This window comes from Clinocottus analis, unplaced genomic scaffold (assembly GCF_023055335.1).
Source record: "Clinocottus analis isolate CAN_PGR_092001 unplaced genomic scaffold, fCliAna1.0.p SCAF_22, whole genome shotgun sequence".
In the NCBI taxonomy this organism is placed as follows: Eukaryota; Metazoa; Chordata; class Actinopteri; order Perciformes; family Cottidae; genus Clinocottus; species Clinocottus analis.
The window spans coordinates 7,529,522-7,548,067 of NW_027175954.1; the positions used below are offsets into that span (position 1 = coordinate 7,529,522).

The window sequence follows — 18,546 nt, forward strand, 5'->3', positions numbered from 1 at the left end:
CTGCCATTTTTGCTGAACTAGTATTTGCACTATAGTTAATGTCTTTAGTTAGTTGTACATGTTACGTGCAATACATGTAATGGTTTAAAATACAATCATATTCTATAACTCCTAAGTAAGTTATAGGTTATGCGAATAGTTGTGAAATTAAATGTTACAATGACTATTTCCGAGAAGGACCGTTAAACCAATGTATCAATCTGCAGCTTGGATGCTCTTTAATACAAAATGATTGTACTGCTAAATACATAAAAACATTCTGTCCGATGAACAAACCAACAGTGTTATTCATGCTTGTGTTAATGAGCCATAACTATTCCACAAAAGCCTTAATTATATAATATATCATTCAACTCAAAACTCAAATCAAGCTCTGCATATTGTTTCATCAGCACTGTCTCACCATCAGATTCCTCACCCCCGCAGGGCAGAGACGAGGGCTGGATTGTAGCCCATGCACTCTCAATGTCAGATATGAAAGATAACATCAAATGTGATTAAAGAAAACAGAACGAGAAGTATCTGACCAAACCGATATAGCGTGTGATATAGTTTTCAACTATCTTCTAATACCACCACCAAGTACAATTTCAGTTTTTGATAGAGTTTTTGTGTTTTAAATCGTTGCAGTAAACACAAGTGTGCGGCCCCACACTCTGTGATTTCGGTCACATCACCATCACAGATAGTGGACTTCATATTGACTGTCAATTTGAAGCGATTTCACATATTTTAGTTGCAGAGTGCTCCCGTCTTTCTGTCTATGTGTCCTTTCGCTTGTTTCTGAAGATATGTTCCTACTGTCCGTATGCATACATTTCCAAGTGAAAACTTGGAACTTTGTAAAATTGTTATTTCCAATTTTTGGCAAAAATGTATTCTGTGCAACTCTTGTGAGTCACCTTATCCCGAGGCAACTTCAAATCAGCATGAATTTTAGAATATTCAGACAACCGTGGTGTTGTCCTGACCTCAAAATATAAATGTTTTTCACAGCCTCACTCACTCAGCAATACTCCATGGTGCATAATTAGCTCCAAAATACAGAGAATACAAATGTACGATGGCCTTGTAAATATTGGCATGCAACTGGACAGAAAAGGGCTTCTCAGAAAAATGCATCCATTTTTACAAACTGTAGTGCAAATTGAGATTTTTCAGAAAAATGTAAACAGGAAAAAGTTAACCTTAGTTAAGAACCTCTTTAACGTAGTGCTTGCTGTTAAGATACGGCGTCTCTCTGCTGTTGAATTATTCCTCATTCAGCTTGACTAAATGTTACATTTAATTTACAATTAAGATGTGATATTATAAAATATACATTTTTATATTACAAAATCTGTTTTAAAATATTCATTATAATTTAGGATTTTTGTTGACAGCACTAAGGTGTGTATCATGGAACATTTCTGTCCTTGTTCCCACATTCGTAACATACTTTATTTAATCCCACAATTGTGGCCGGAAAATGATCACATCCATTATGTGATTTTAGCTAGAATATCAGAAACGGTGTAGCCCATTGCTAATTCTTAAAGCTTATAATTTCAAGTGATTCGAACACTCCCCTGTGTGCATGTTGGTACATGTTGGTACATGTTGGTGCATGTTGGCCTCCAGAACTCTTAGACAAACAGAATGATCTTGAAACATGTCGATCTAGACTGACAATCATAATGTCAATATCATTCCACAGCTGCCGTAATAAAAGAGTTGTGTTGGATTTTTATGTTTTCAAACATCTTAATTTAAAAACTTATAGGCAGAGGCACTTGTCATTGAACTAGCTTGCCTGCAAGTCAAAATTCATGACATCATTGAAAGCATCCAGAATTATTCCTAATGGAAAGACTTTTCACAGCTGTCCTAAAAAAAGTCTGCAAAATTAAAAGTAAAGATATTGTCAATCTGCACTATCAAAGTCAGAGGGCATTCTAATGATAAAAGGTGGTAATGATGAAATGCACCTCCAATGACACTCTTCTCCTCCATCTAGAGATAGGGACCGTTTGTAATGGCATTAATTAGGTGAAGCTTTGGTAAAGTGTGATAAATGCACTCATTTCCACAGCAAAGCACTGAATGCCACTAATTGTCCCTGTCTGACAAGAGCCCTCTGATACAAAGTTACACAGTGTAAATCAACACTTTTTAATGCAGAGAGGGTGAGAGGCATATGAGGATGCTCTTGGTTTAACACCTGAAATGCAACACATGTTGGTTATATGTCTTCCCGACTACAAAATGTGACAAACCAAGAAACAATTTGACTGTTTAACTTTTGACTGTTTGACCTTTGTCATTTGAGCCTTTGAACAGTCGTGAACGAAGCGCTATCAAAACTCGACATGACTCGTGGCCAACTGAATACCAGCGCTCTGCCGAGGACTGATAAGATGGCGCACAGTCTAGAGCAGATTACCATACTGAGAGTCTGAGGGGGGAGAAAGAAATGTTTGTCTGTGAGTGTGTGAGCGCCATAACAAATGGACCCAAAATATGCCTTAGCAATAGAATGCTCCCCTTCTCCTCTTTGTCAGCCCACAAAATCATTTAAAAAATGCATTTTGATAAAGGATGAAAGTGTCTAGCGTGAGTGGAATGCAGCTGAAGGGCAGGTCGTGTATGATCAAGATTTTTTTTTGTTTCACACAAGTGAAGTTAAAAATAAAGTTGAAATTCAGTGGTGGGAATGCTCTGTTTATTACAGCAGAAGTATATAGTTGCATCATACATGCATCCGTCTCATGGGAATTCATTTGGAAGATTTGCTGAGCATTTTTAACAGTGGGTGTAATTTAAGTCGATCACATGCGTTGTGCTAGGCTAAGCAGTCAAAAAATAGGGAAACCACCTCCAGGATGCACAAAGTAGTTTGCTGTTTAGGTTGTGGCTCATTTCTTGGTCAAAAAGACCATTTAATTTTAAAAGATTTTTACATAATTTTTTCTGATGATGGGCTTGTTCTGGAGCTGGACAGGCTGGTCCTGTGGCTCTTTCATGTTTTGGATAGTTGATGCTCAATCTCATCCTCTTCTTCTAAGTCGCTGTCAGCTTTAAAGTTTCAGAAATGTAATCTTCACATTCTGAAAACCTCTTCCTCTGCAATAACATTAAAAGTGTCTCTCTCTTCCAAAATCAATTGCAAAGCCCTCTGAGCAGAGAATCTTTTGGCCATCTTGATCAGTTGTGATAATGAACCACACAGGCAACGCTATATGTATTGGCCCGCCCCCAGTTTTTTAGCTGTGTTTGAGTAAGAGCAAATAAAGATTGGAGGCTAAAATGAGCGGAACGGGAGCACAGACAGGTGGTGGTCCTTGAATTTGTCAACATTGTTGCAACCTTGTGCGGGAACGGCAGACGCACACACACACACACACACACACACACACACACACACACACACACACACACACACACACATCCTCACATTTACACTCAGTTGCAGGACAGAGCAAAGGAACACCTTCCATTTCTTTTATTAGCCCCGGGTCCTTACTTACAGGACCCGAACATCTTGTATGTATTATTAATAATTCATTGGATAATTTTTCTTTTGCAAAAAACTAACAATGGGTCCCACAGACCGAACACCGTTAAAAAGCTAATTTTTTTTAAACGCAGTTTCTTTTGAATTATCGGACTTATCACAAACTTACCACAAACTTCACAGGGACCAAAACAACATCAACATCATCAGTTTACTCCAAATATTCTCTGGTTGAGCGAAGCTAAAAACACAAATGCACAGAATGCATTGGATTCACTTCTTTGATACTGTAATATTAGGTCAATGGGGAGGAGGTGTTGATGATATAACATAAGCAACAAGATCAATTATGTCCAAACAAACCGATAAGCACTCTGCAGTATGTGCAGACAAGTCATTTATCAGTTAGTTAAATATACAATTGGCTTCCTCCTTGTAACCTGAAAAAAAGACAATTCAAAAGAAACAAAAACAAAACAACAAACTCGGGACACCACAGCGTCTGAAACTTCTCTTTGAATCAATAGTAGAATAAATCACACATAACCACAGCAGACGGCCATGTCAAACAACACAAACTCCACAAACAACTGCTGCTTGAAAACTTTGTGATTGTCGACTTCATCATCTGGAGAGAAGTTCAGCAGTGTGTTGTTGCACACTTACCTGTCCGAAATGGCACCGCCAGGTCCTCCACACTCTGCGCGCGGTTCCACGCTGCCTCTCGTTCATTCTTGAAGCATAATCTCCCCGTATAACCAGTCCACTTGAAGCCTCTGTCACAATATAACCAGTCCACTGCACATCAGGGATTACCCTGAGCATGTTTGCATTCACCATGTCAGCAGCATTACATGGTGAATGTGAATGTCCAGGCCAGGAACATCCTGGGTGTGTGTGGTGCATTACCTTAGTTATTAATTAACATTTTGCAACATTATGCTGACCTGCATTGATGCCACAACCCATATGGGACCCATATGTAATCTCGATTGCATTGCTAGTCGTGGCAAGGCCCTGAGAACTAATTTCCAGAGTGCAGCCTCTCCTTTCTGGAGCTCTGCCCCAGCCGAAACACCAGCAGCTCCTTCTCTGCTACGGCTGATGATTGAACTCTTTTCATCGCTTCCATTCTCACACAGTGTATCATGACTTCAACACGTAGCCAACGACAATGGCTTGCTTTTCGTATTTAAGAGTACAATTTTATTAGATGGTTCAATTATTCAATTTAGTCTAGCAACCCAAAATCATGTATTGTCAATGTAATATTATTTCAGTTTTGTACGCTAAAAAGGTGTTTTCTTGTTTTCTTAAATGGGTTATCTAATAAACAAGAAAACATAAACCAAATATAAATCTTAGTTTTAAATCTGTTTGTCTGTTTTTGACATTTGTACCCACAATCTTATCTGCAAAGCATGTTCCACATGGATGCGTTTTATATAAATACAACTAGTACAGTAACGTTTTATGTATTAAATCAATGATGTGTTATTGTCGTCATCGATATGTTTTTAAACATGAAAGTTCAGACGGGATGTTATGATGCTTTATGAAAAGTATGACGGGAGACAACACCGCTCTTCCTCACAAAAAGACTCTTTGATATGCTTAATGCACAGCGGCATATAAAACAATTGAATGATCGGATGATACACGGAGCAAAGGAACAGACAAACACAAAAACAAACACACACACCAACTTGGTTACAGTAACAAGTACATTTATAAGTTGTTACTTCCACCCCTAGAGCTCTATGTAAAAACACAAGGCTGCTGTTTTCCCATGCAGGGATTGTTTGTCCGCTCTGTGACTTTGCCTTTTGACCTCTTGTCTCCTCCGGGCTCCCTGGTGGTTTGTACAGACCTGTCCTGCTATGCACGGCATGGGGATGACAGCTGCAGTGTAAGACTTCATCGCTCTGCCTGAAGAACACTCCGTTTTTGTCTCTCTCCAGTGGCCAAAGTTGACTTGTTGGTGCCTAATGGCTCTTAAGATGATCTGACAGATGTTGCTTTTTTTTCCATCTTTGCAGGATGGATGAGAGTTTTTTCCGGATAATTTTTCATGAGTGTATTGTACGACGCATAGAAACAACAATCGTAGACACGTATGACCTGTAAATGAAAACATGTCAGATAAATAAGAAAAAAAGGTACAATTATAGAATCCGTGCCGATATTTAAAGTGTTGCGCTATTGTGGAGACTTTGAACGCACCACTAAATATGTGACGTGTGGGTGGAGCTGTTGGTCCAGACCTGCTGTACTAGCTCTGAATGAGATCGGGGAGTTTTTACAAAAGGATGTCATCATGGAAAACCTACGCGAGGAAGAAATGCGTTAAAATACATCTACATGCTATATTTGATGTTTTTGTTTTCAATTGTTTTTCGAGTGAGATATTTTGTTTTGTTTTTAAAAACACACACAGCCGCGTAATCATGCATGCATTTGCCTGCATTCATATGGACTTTCGTTTGGTATTTTTATTTTTTAAATATCATTCGTTTGAGTCAAAAGACGACCGCTTCACTGGAAAGAGAGGCTGACAAAAAAAAAACTACATTCTTTAGGAAACTTCCTCTAAAGTTCTCTTTATGGCGTTTCAAAATGACTGACTCTAACTTGAGGAACGAAAGCAACTATGGGATCTATTTTGCTGAAGCTTTTAATGGATCTGTTCTGGACAGAAACAACAGCATCACGACGTGTCCAAACTTCACGGTGGACTCACAGGTTGTCGGCGTTGGAATCTTTCTCTTCGTTTTTATTGCCGTGGCAATCGTTGGAAACATTTTGGTTATCCTGTCTGTTGTATGCAATAAACATTTGCAGACTGTCACAAACTTCTTCATCGTCAACTTAGCAATGGCAGACCTGTTGCTGAGCAGTATTGTGCTGCCTTTCTCTGCATCTCTAGAGGTTCTGGGATGCTGGGTTTTTGGCCGGGTTTTCTGTAACATTTGGGCAGCGGTGGATGTGCTCTGCTGCACCGCATCCATCCTCAGCCTCTGCGTCATCTCCATCGACCGGTACATAGGTGTTAAACACTGCCTGAAATACCCAACTATTATGACAGAGAAGAAGGCAATAGTTATTTTAGGGCTAGTGTGGGTATCATCCACGGTCATCTCCGTTGGACCACTCCTGGGCTGGAAGGAACCGCCGCCTGTCGACGACAGAATCTGCAGCATCACAGAGGAGCCCGGCTACGCGCTCTTCTCCTCGCTCTTCTCTTTCTACCTCCCGCTCATGGTCATTCTCATCATGTACTTTCGGGTCTATGTGGTGGCCCGAAGGACTACTAAGAGCCTGGAAGCGGGTGTCAAACGGGAGAGGAATAAGTCGATGGAAGTGGTCCTGCGGATACACTGTCGCAGCGTGCTGGAGGACGCGCGCCCGACCAGCGCGAAGAGCAACAAAAACCACCCGTTTCGAAGTTCGCTGTCAGTGCGGCTGATGAAATTCTCCAGGGAGAAAAAGGCTGCTAAAACCCTCGCCATCGTTGTGGGGATGTTCATCTTGTGTTGGCTGCCCTTCTTCTTCGTTCTGCCTATGGGTATGTATGTCTTGTAACTTTATGTCCTTTTCGGCCCATAACTAAGTGTTCCCCAGTGCGTCTATTGCACTTTAAGTGTTTGCAGAAAAGGACGTTATAACAGAGGCTATGGTCTGTGTCAAGGACATAAAACACGTGTATTTTTTTATTTATTTCTACTACATTAAATTAAATCAATGAACTGCAATTACGATTCAACACGTCTGATGTTGTGGTAAATCGTTTGCAGCGATATGTTTTCTAGTTATGTGATCGCTTATGAATTCGCGTCACTTGAAGAGATGACACTTTGTCAGCCTGCAGCTCCTCCTGAGAACTGCGTTGATTTACAACACACTTGCTCACAGTATTACATCAATACATTACAGTTCAAGAAAATGTACAACATAAAACATACAGTCAGATTGAGGCATGAGAGAAAACCGAAAAACGACACATGTTGGATTTTATTCACCGTTTATTCTGAAAACAATGCCAGTAATTGGTGATATCAAGTCACATCTGTAAGATGACAATTAATGTGGTTTCTTTTCATGCTTGTCATTTATTTCTGCGAGACTTTTTTTCCAGATGGCTAATATCATATATTGAACAGAGCAGTCATAGACTGATATTCTAGACAACTAAAACCTCACAATGTCTTGCAGCCACCACAGACACCTAGGCTGTCTGTTTCAGAGTGTCTCCCATTGTAAGACAATAAATATATACATATATTTGTTTGTGAAGGGTTTTGTGTTTCATGATCTGTATCGCAGGGAAGGTTACAGTTTGAATATTAAATTCTAACTGAAATTATTTACGCTGAGGAATTACACTCGAAATATAGGTGTTAATGTTGCCAACAGGGCACTGATACATGGAGAATCACTTGATGAGAAGGTCCTTCAGAGGGGATGACTAATGCAGTCATTATGTATTCTACATACAGCTTAAGTGCAACATCCATACACACCTCCACTTAGAAAGTAGCCTATACTGACACAAAACACACACACACACACACACACACACACACACACACACACACACACACACACACACACACACACACACACACACACACACACACACACACACACACATTTGTGGTGGTCTCATGAATTTTAATTTTGCATATTATTTCACATTATTGATTGTGAAAGCCATTATGAACAAACGGTCAGTGTCTTTATCAGGTAAAGCACGTACAGCCTTTTCATTCTTGCTATACGTCCAGATTTATTGAATCAAATTACTACAATAAGGCTGAGAGAGAGAAGGGTGGGGGGAAGGAGGAGGAGAGGGGGGGGGGGGAGAAATTAAGTGGAAGCTGCTCATAATTTGACTCACTCAATGGGAGTAAAGAGGGGGATATTTGTATCCAGAAGTCTAAGATAGATATACTCCATCTTCTCTTGTGATTATATACAAGCAATGCCAATAATGGGTTTGATTGTTAATGGACTACAAATGAATAGACCATCACAATCTTATATCATTTTCATAAACATATAATGCCTTTTGTGATCATATTATACAGCCTGTGCACCTGGGAAACATCACCCAGGATGCAGTATGCAGAGTCTATGATTTTTACTGTGGCACTAAACTTTATTGTCTGCAGTATCATTATAATGTGATTGTTAAAGTCGAGTAGATCTCTAAACTCAAAGGAATAGTTGTTGCTGGAAAGGTGTCCTGCAGAATCCCCTCGGGTATGCTGTACTGCAACCTGACCCTGGACTTTGAGTAATTCAAAACACAAATCCCCATTGGAATCAATAGTGTTACCCTGTTTTATGGATTCATCTTTAAAGGGGAGGGTTGCAGTTTGTTTCTGAATAGACTGATTGATGAGTGTGCAATAGTCACCACCGACAATTCTTAGCTCTGCTCAGTCAGTGAGAGAGATGATGCTGGAACGTTGTTGAGACATCATTAATGAATAACCTTTCGTTGAGAGGCTGACATACAGTACTTTAAACACCTCTTGTGCCAATCAGGGCTGTTTTCTGTAATGATGCAAAACTAGACAGAATGACTCATCTGAAGCTCCAGAGAGTGCCCATATATAATTTGCTTGTATTAGTGCACCAGACTTGTGAATACCAGAAATTGATGGAATATAATTGAATAGCCTTGCAGAAGTACTTCTCTCATAGGGAATATAGATTTGACTATTTTTAATTTGCTGCTTTTCCAATAGTTGTTGCACATACATCCAACTAGCATAAAGGCATACAATCATATAGATGCTTCAAGTTTCCAACCATTACAGACTTTCTTTGTTTTAAAGGTTTGCTGTGCATTCTATTCTTAGGAATATTAGAACAATGCACTTAAAGGGAATGACATGATTTTGCAATGTAAAAAAGTTTTGTCCAGCCATGTCCAAAATGTATGGACTGAGAAATGACAGAGACATTCCAATGCTACTGTAGTTATGCTTAGATGGATTTACATTTGTACTTTGAGCTTAATGTGGACCCATACCATTTACCTTTTGTGAGACAATTACAAAACCTGTTGATCAAGAAGTAAGTGAGCCAGTAAGTGAGCCAGAAGTACTAGAACTTTGCGAGAACCAAAATGAGCACAAGAGTAGAGGAACCTGGTTCAAAGCTCTGCTTTTTCCAGCTTCTTACTGTTTCATTATTACACATAGAACAGCGTTGATACAAACATAAAGGAAACTCATGGATGTAAAAAAAAGGGATCCCCAGCACCAAACAACAATTTAAAATACTTCCTGGTTAAAACTGCATTGCTAACAGTAAAAGTACAATTAAGCAGAGAATTTCATCCATTAAGATTTTTAATAACACCAGTCTTTCCATGTTTGAGGCCTTAAGATACAATAACTTATAAACATATTAATCAAGCTCCAGTTATTTTTATCTCAGGCTGAAGTAAAAGAAAAAATGAAACCCATTGAATCCTCTCCCATCCCAAAGTTATGTTTTGTACAATCCACAGTGTTAACACCTGGTGGAGCAAGGGACATGTGTGATGTTTCAAGAGAGCGCCATCGTCAACCAGGAAGAGGAAGTAGGACAGAACAATCATTAGATCTTCAAGCAAGAAACAATAAAACACATATTTGAATGAAATCATAATTAATGAAGCAAAAGTATTCATCAACAAAAGTGGATAATACGTTTAGACGATGAACACATGTCAAAACACCCAAAACTGTATGTTAAACTAAGCTGATAAATAAAAGAGTGTTTCACCTGACTGGTGATAGAGGGTGTGTTACACTTGTTTATGAAGAACACAAAGCTTTCTCTCTTTAAAGTGTAAAATTGGGGATATTCTATATTGTCCTAATTGTTAACAAATCCCATTAGAACATCAAAACAATGAATTGATATGAGCAACAAGTATTGTAGCATGTAGCCTGAGAACCTCATTTATTTGGGCCAGATACTTCCTCTGCTAATAAACAATACAAAATAAATGAAAACAAATTAGCCACACCGTTTCTCTGAGTGACATGTTTCTTTATTTTTAGCAATGTCTTTTTTTTGAGTTGATTACACCTCCTGCTGCTGTAGATACGAACTCAGCAAACTTGAAGCTGCAATTAGTCCAAAAACACTCCTGAGGAAATATATATTCCTGCTAAGTTTTGTAAGATGTATGTCTTCGGTAGGAACAAATGTGCTTGGAGCAGAGATTTTTAAAAAGACTAATTCATAGTTGGTTTAGTCTTTAGTCTTTCATGTCTAACATCTACTGTAATACTTACAGTTTATGACTACTATAATCATTACAATATGCAATTTGATCAAACAAACTTACTACAAATGCATTGGTTATGCAAGTGTTGGCCATATGTTGAGGGGGAGTTTTAATAAGCCATCAAAGGTTGACCTTTACACAGAATATCAAATGCCATGGAGATAATTCTCTAAACTCTTTAACAGAGGGCTGATCACGATTCTGTCTGCTCACACAAAAGAGAGGTCCCACATTGGACAAGTCCCCAGACTCCTTTATGAGCTTCAATGTGAAATCAAATAAGTAATTAATGTCATTAAGTAAGTGCCAATGTGAACTTAAAAAAACCCACATCTTCAGAAAATATTTCAAACAGCCATCATCTTTTCTGACACGTCCTTATTAATAACCAACAGAATGGGTTTGTTTTAAAATTACTCTCAAAATGGCATGTAAGACGATTGGAAAATACTAGCAGCAACAGACACAGTTGATAACCGTCGCCATCTCAAAGATGTGTCAAAAACAAAAAATGGAACAAAACTAGTTGGTTGGGTTAAGGAGCAGATCATGGTTTGGGTTCAAATAAGTATGTTTGTTAAGAAAATGAGAAAGCCATATGTTAACGTATGTAACGTACTTAACTTACATACACAAGTTAAAAAAGGTCAACGAGGACCTTTGGTATCACATACCGCAGCCTCCTGGGTGAACGTCCTATGTTTGTTTGATCCATTCATCCAGAACTCATCCTTGTACTTTGTCTCTCTTTGTACTACATTACCTGACTTTCTTCTATAAATGTAAATATTGTTGCATTAAGCCATTTACTGACTTGTACCAGTGTTTCATTCGGGAGGATGGTCTGATCTTAGCAGATATCAAACTTTAAAAGGCAATAAAACAAAAATAGATTATCTGTTGTCATTGTGCAGTGGTAGTGCGTCACAGTGGTGAATCACTTGCTGACAGCCTTTAAGGTGATGTCATTTCAGTCCATAATCAGTGGATAACATCACTCCATTAATCTTAGTCTTTACCAGTGTTGCAGTTGCATCAAATCCAGTTTACAGACATTTATTGGAAATTTAAATGAAAAAAAGACTTCTGGGCTCAGGCAGTGCCGACTTGATATTAGCACTGCGACATGAGGGCGACTGGGGCTCAGTGGTCAGTCTTTCAATCAGAGGATTGGTGGTTTGATCCCTGGCGCTGCTAGCTTAAGTCAATGTGTCCTTGAGTAAGACACAATGTTTCTGAATGTGTATGAACGGTTGACGCTACTGATGTGGCACCTCCCATCAGTGTGTGATTGATGTCATGTAGTGTTGAAACGCTTGAATGGTCCATTTATCATTTACATCTTGCCTTTGTGTCCAGGGTCAACAAGTATGTTAAATCCAAGAGGGAGACAAGGACAACAAGGAAGCAGTAGCAAAAGACAGCCTTCCATAAAAAACGGCACGTCATTTCATCTCATAAGCAAAATGGCCACAGCAAGTTAAACTTTTAAAATGCCTTTAGGCAATTACAAAAATGAATCTCATTCAAATACCTGACAAGACCATATCCCTTGATAGAAAGCATACACCACTGGAAAATTACAATACTCTTTATGTTTTTAGCAGTTTGGTTAATGACAACATTTTTGTAATCAATTAAAATCACTTAAGAAAGGATTCAAGTACTTGGCACTCATAAGAAAACGACTCACATGCTCCAGCATAAAAATAGTTGTGTGCATTGGGGTATGTGGTTGAAACATGCTCAATAAATATCTGTCTTTATAAATAAAAGTCCTTCTCATTACTACTGCTACTCGTCAAATCACCACACAAATTATGCTGTGAATACCCTACTGTTAAAGCTCGTGATACCTCATAAGTATCACAAGCATAATACAGCTGTATAATACATTGTGTGTTTCAGATTTAGATTCCGTTCATCTCATGAAAGGGATCTTGAATTCTGTTCAAAACAATGAGCGGTTTACTGTTCTAGTATTGTGCATTGTGGTCTGTTTCCTCACGATTATTTCTTATGGTTCCATCTCCATATAGGTGCCGTCTTTCCAGCACTAAAGCCATCAGAAACGTTGTTCAAGGTGGTCTTCTGGCTGGGCTACTTCAACAGCTGCATCAACCCCATGATCTACCCCTGCTCCAGCAAAGAGTTCAAGCGGGCGTTCACTCGGCTCCTCAGGTGCCAGTGTCATCAAAAACAAAGGGCCCTTCGTCGCTTCTATGACCACAGGTGGCGGGCGGCTGTCAAGGGAATGACAAGGGATCAGAGAGGAGACTGTAAGCCCGGCTATGCTGTGCACGAATCCCGTGGCAACTCTTTGTTTCACAAGGGGAAAGGCCCCTCGCTAGGTTTTAAGAGATGGAGTTTGTTTCCACCTCTGCAAAAACCTTCTTTTCAGCTCAAAGAGAAAGTGAACAATCTGTCAAATAAAATCAAGGTAGGACCGGGAAAAGGAACCAAACCTGCTGTGGGTCGGATGGATACAGTCGACACAGTTTCTATGGGGATTTACAACTCTTGTGAGCAGAGCAGTTATCAGTTCTATGATCTGGCAGACTGCTATGGTCTTAAAGAGACAGACATTTAGGAGCTAACCAGAGAATGTTTTATTAATTTTCACAGAGCCATATTGGACGACCATAAGGACATACTTTTCTGTTCACATCCAAGCTTGATGAAAGCTGCAGACTGGGAACAATGGCTTTATCTCAATCTTTCATTCACTTCATGTTTATATAGATGAATAATCTTGCTATTTAAGTGGTGAGGCAAATTCTTGGACTTACTTTAATTACTTAGAAGCAGTGTGCATCCACATTACACAGCATAGATACATTATACATTAGCCTCATTGTTACTGCTTATTTCTTTAAATTTATATATAATATTTATATGTCCGCTGATTGTACAAACTGACATACAACTGTAAAGGATTGAAATAAATATTTAGAAACAGAGCAAAATAAGAGTTATAAGTAAAGATGTTGTTATTTCCAGAATGTCCGGATTTAATCAAATGTAATATATCAAAATTAGTTTGGGGGTTTTGACAAGGCATTGTAAAGATAAGAGTCCGCCTATGGATGAAGATGCTGCACAGTATTTATTCTAACTGTTTGATTTATAAGTTCATCTTGCAATGTACATTTATTTCAGTAAAAATCCTCATCATATGTCCTCTTGGCTCGCTTAACTGTTAATTGTTTGTCAATTGAATGCTAACTGTGAGATGAACATGATCTTTTAGGAATACTTGTTGATGTTATATTTGTTAATGTAAGATATAAATCAGAATTAAAATAAAAAGCCAAACCTGTTGAGCCAATGATGTTTTTTTGTCACCCAGCAGATGTCATTATTGTTCCATTTCACCTCTTGCATTGTTTCACCTTAAAGTCTTGTGCTTTTGGAAAGAACAAAAAACGTATTTTGACAAATTAACAATGAAATTGATGGAAATAATATCTGTCAACCAAGGTGGACAGAGTAGTTAGAAATATGTTGACCTACAAATACATTTCAAATTTTCTGAATGTAAAGAGAGTAACAATCAGTTACATTTACATAAGACTAAGATTCATTATGCTAACTGAAAAAAATAAAGAAATGAGGTTTTGGGAAAATATGCAGCAAAAGTCAGAAGAAATGATCCTTTATTATTCCCTTTGGAGAAGGAAGGAGGCGAATCTTGCTCTAACAAGACCAAAACAAACGTCCTGCCTCCACCAAGTGTAGCACTTTGGCAAAACAAATATATAGTATACAAATCTTCCTAGTGATTAATCATTGCAGATGCAATTTGTAGTTATTTCCCAACACACTTGCAATAAAATGTCATGCTAAATGTTGAATTAGGAATAAATAATATATTTTGATATTGTCCGTAAAAAGAAGGTAAAGTCCTATATATTTTTGAAATGTGTTATGATAAAATAAGAGCAAGCTGAGGGCACACATATACACATGCATTCAATCGTCCATCACCTGCTTATTTGTCACAACACCTTGAGGTCTACTATTACTTAGCGATATTCTTAGTGTGCCTGAACTGTGCTGCAACTCCTGAATACAGTCTGTGCTCTCAGGCAGCAATCATTTCAGAAGAACAATCAAAAGACAACCTAATTTTTATTGTTAAATTCATACCCAGAGTTACCATCTAGCAAGAATGTTGGGAAAAATAATTCTGCCTTGGTGAATACACACTGAATACTGTTTATTACAACAATCAAAATAATACTGAGTCCAACATATTTGTATCATGCCAATGCTAACTACTCTATTGTATGTTTAAAAGTGTATATTGTCATTTTCACACCATAGAGAGAAAAAATACTGAAATATTGAAATTAATGAACGTTATTAACATTTTAGACTGTTTTGGAAAAAATATTATATGACAAAGATAAATGAATAAAATACAAAACAAAAGTACAAGGCAAGCCTATTTCATAATTTTACCTAATGTTTTGACCTCAAAAAGCTCAATTTGATGGGTAACACTTAAACCATTATACTTTGAGCTAAACCTGTAAGCAGCACATTGAGGGTGGCTAAATATCGACATTATTATTTTTTTTATAAATTGGTTTATGAGAGGATGACCTGTTTTCAAACCGTAAAAGATCAACAAAGAATCAGACAAAGCAGAAAACTGCATATTTTTTTAAGCATGCAACATTTCAGCATATCAGCAGCAAGACAACAGATATCAATACATCACATTTCATAAAATTCACTGTAGAGATGCAACGAGGGATACACAGTACATTTTGTTAATAACTTGTAATTTGCCATCTTGATAGATCAATTTGAGTTTGTGCATATGAAATAGGGTACACAAAGTGGCTAGCATTGTAATTTTACTGAAAAAGCCGAAGCAGTTTTGCTCATTGGCCATAACCAAAGCTCTGGCTTGTTCAATAACTGCATTAATGCTCTTTCTTCATTGCAAAATGCACCAGAGATCAATCAGAGAGGGTTTTTTTTTGTAACTATACTAACCTGATAGAAATATGAGCGCCACAGTTAAATATGTACTGTTCTTTTTATCTTGCACCCTTCAAACTTGTACATATTTAGTCTGTATCTGTAGGTTTTTATAATGATGTTTTGTGCTGCAGTTGTTGGAAGTATTGACACTCATGTTTAGTTTAGTTTGACCACTGTGGTTTTTAAACCCTCTGAAAAAGTTCCAAATCAAAGTATAAATTGTTTATTATTACAAATAATATTATCAACCTCTTTATAATACAGCCAAGTAAGCTGACAATACTAAAAGTCCAAATGTCTTTTACATTGTTGAAGATGCACTAACTGTGTTTTATATCTGCCTGGCTGCTCTCCTCCTGGCAGCAGGAAGGATGATACACAAATATTTAATCACATATCTCGGCAGCACAATACACAAATGTCTTTGACATAACGTCAACATTGTAACTTTTTCACATACTGTTGAAAATGTTAGTTAATTCTTTCGATGTTTTAACCTAAAATTCTGGCCATATCTTATACATTTCCTCTTTACCAGATCCACATTCATTTCAAATGAGTGAAAGTCCAAGGGAAAAGGAATATTTTTTGTATCAATAAGGTTTTTACTTGAGATGTAAATCTCTGTTGTGTCACCATAGTGAAGCTTCATCAACCCATTTGAGGTGGCCTCTTCAAGTCTTGCACATCTTTCAAACGTTTGCCCTATTTCTTTTTAGTTCCCGAGAATTCAATATTGATCTTCCTACTCACTAGTATGTAGGATAAAAAATAATAATAATATTTTCAATTGTAGCAATTTCTAGGCCATATCTGTTCTGCCATCCTCTTGGATCCTTTTGTAGCAATACCCTTACATTTCATGAAAAACCTTTTTTTTTTTTAAATATTCAAAAAATGGCACAGTCTTCAATGTCGCATTAAACACATGGATGATTCTTATAGATTGATGGCGGCAGTCCCACGTCACTGATATTTTTTAAATAAGTATAAGTAAATTCTTCCTGATATAAACAAATGTTTCATGACGAGGTACTATGTTTGTTTTAAGGTTAATCTGCACGTTCATTTGCATCTTTCCTTGTGTGCGACAGCTCCATCCCAGGAGAAGAGCCAGGCAGGCATACCCTGCAGCCCATGAACATAAGAAATGCCCTACGGAAGGAACGGTTAAAGAGACCATACAGGAAGGGATTTAGAGATGAGTTGATATATCCTAGCCACAAAAATATATCCCAGACAATAACCTCTGTGCTGTATTCAATAAACGGGTCCACAATGTTGACTGTAAAAAAGGGCATCCAGAAAATTAGAAAAACTCCCATAATGATACCCAAAGTCTTTGCTGCCTTTCTTTCCCTCTTCATCGTGTTTCGGTGTCTTCGTTTCTTACTTGAGTCTTTGCCGACTCCAGCAGCCATCTGGCTTTCCATGGCGCTGATCTGCATGGCCTGCCGTTTGGCAGCTTTGAAGATCTTCCAGTAGGCTATTAGCATGATAGCCATCGGCAAGTAGAAGGCTACCAAAGAAGCCATGACAGCATAAATGCGATTGACCAAAAACACACATACATCTTCAGGAAGCAGGATGTCCACACCGGCAATATGGAGACCTAGCATTATGGGTCCAAAGGAGATGAGTGTAGGGACAGCCCAACATACAACAATAAGGAGAGCTACTCGACTGTGGGACATCTTTAAAGAGTAAACTAGCGGGTTGCAGACAGCATAGTAGCGGTCAAAGGCAATGCAACTGAGATGGAATATAGAGGCAGTGCACAGCATGACATCTAGGCTAGAGTGAAGTTGACAAAGTAGGACACCGAAGTACCAGCATCCCTCCACAGTTCGAATCATACTATATGGCATCACTACCAGACCAACAAGGCAGTCAGCCACTGCCAGGGACATAACAAAGGAGTTTGTGGGTGACTGCAACTGCTTGAAGTAGGCGATGGACAACACCACAAGGAAGTTTCCCACTACTGTGCAGACGATGCCAATAGAGAGGAAGACGTACAGAAAAATGCGAGAGACCTGGTTCCTCGATGTAATACAGGATTCAAGTTCGATCTGAAGTGATGTGTTAGCATCTCTGAGCAATCCCAAACTGCTGTTGTCCATGGTCAAGCCTGTCAAAACACACAGATAAGTAAGATGTAAGTAATGAGTTGTTTTGTTCACACTCCTCCGTAATACATTGACAGTGAAAACATTGACAAACCACCCAGGATTCTGTTTGTTTCATCCCAAATGCTGCTCCATGGCAACTTCACATTATTTAATCTCTCAACCGTAAACTTAAGTTTGTGCGGTATGAATGTGCTGATGTTTTTGGCTCATCTAAAATGCCAACCAGATGTTCTTTTCATCAACACAGATCTATATATGAGGGAAATTATATATTATTACTTTTTGCACTTGTCATCTAAACAAAGAAACACTCTGAGTCAAATAGATACATTGCAAATCTTGAGCAGGCAGAAATGTTTCCTATGAGTCATTAGGTCAGTTGAAGTGGAACTTTACACCACAGTCACATTTTATTACAAAGTTATTTAGGAATTTTAACCCTTTATGTTACACGCATCGCATACATTATTACATTTATTTAAGAATATATGTAATTTATTTAATTTCATAAGTATGTTTGCCTCTAGGATCGATTGTGTATTTTACTCCTCTGGATACACTGCAGTATATCAACAACATTTCAAATATGACTTGACATATATGACTGTAAAGAGGAGTCAAATATGCTTTACAGA

The 18,546-nt window shown here is 38.1% G+C and overlaps 2 protein-coding genes across 2 annotated transcripts; one reads left to right on the top strand and one right to left on the bottom strand.

The window, feature by feature from the left end:
• Positions 1-5,812: 5,812 nt before the first annotated feature.
• Positions 5,813-14,094, top strand: adra1d (adrenoceptor alpha 1D). The gene is made up of 2 exons (XM_068588909.1): positions 5,813-7,058; positions 12,824-14,094. Exons 1-2 carry the CDS (start codon positions 5,945-5,947, stop codon positions 13,372-13,374), a joined length of 1,665 nt encoding a protein of 554 aa, XP_068445010.1. The 5' UTR covers positions 5,813-5,944; the 3' UTR covers positions 13,375-14,094.
• A 2,737-nt stretch (positions 14,095-16,831) lies between these two features.
• LOC137793014 (5-hydroxytryptamine receptor 4) lies at positions 16,832-17,902 on the bottom strand. Its single transcript, XM_068588910.1, has one exon. It carries the CDS (start codon positions 17,900-17,902, stop codon positions 16,832-16,834), a length of 1,071 nt encoding a protein of 356 aa, XP_068445011.1.
• Positions 17,903-18,546: the final 644 nt, after the last annotated feature.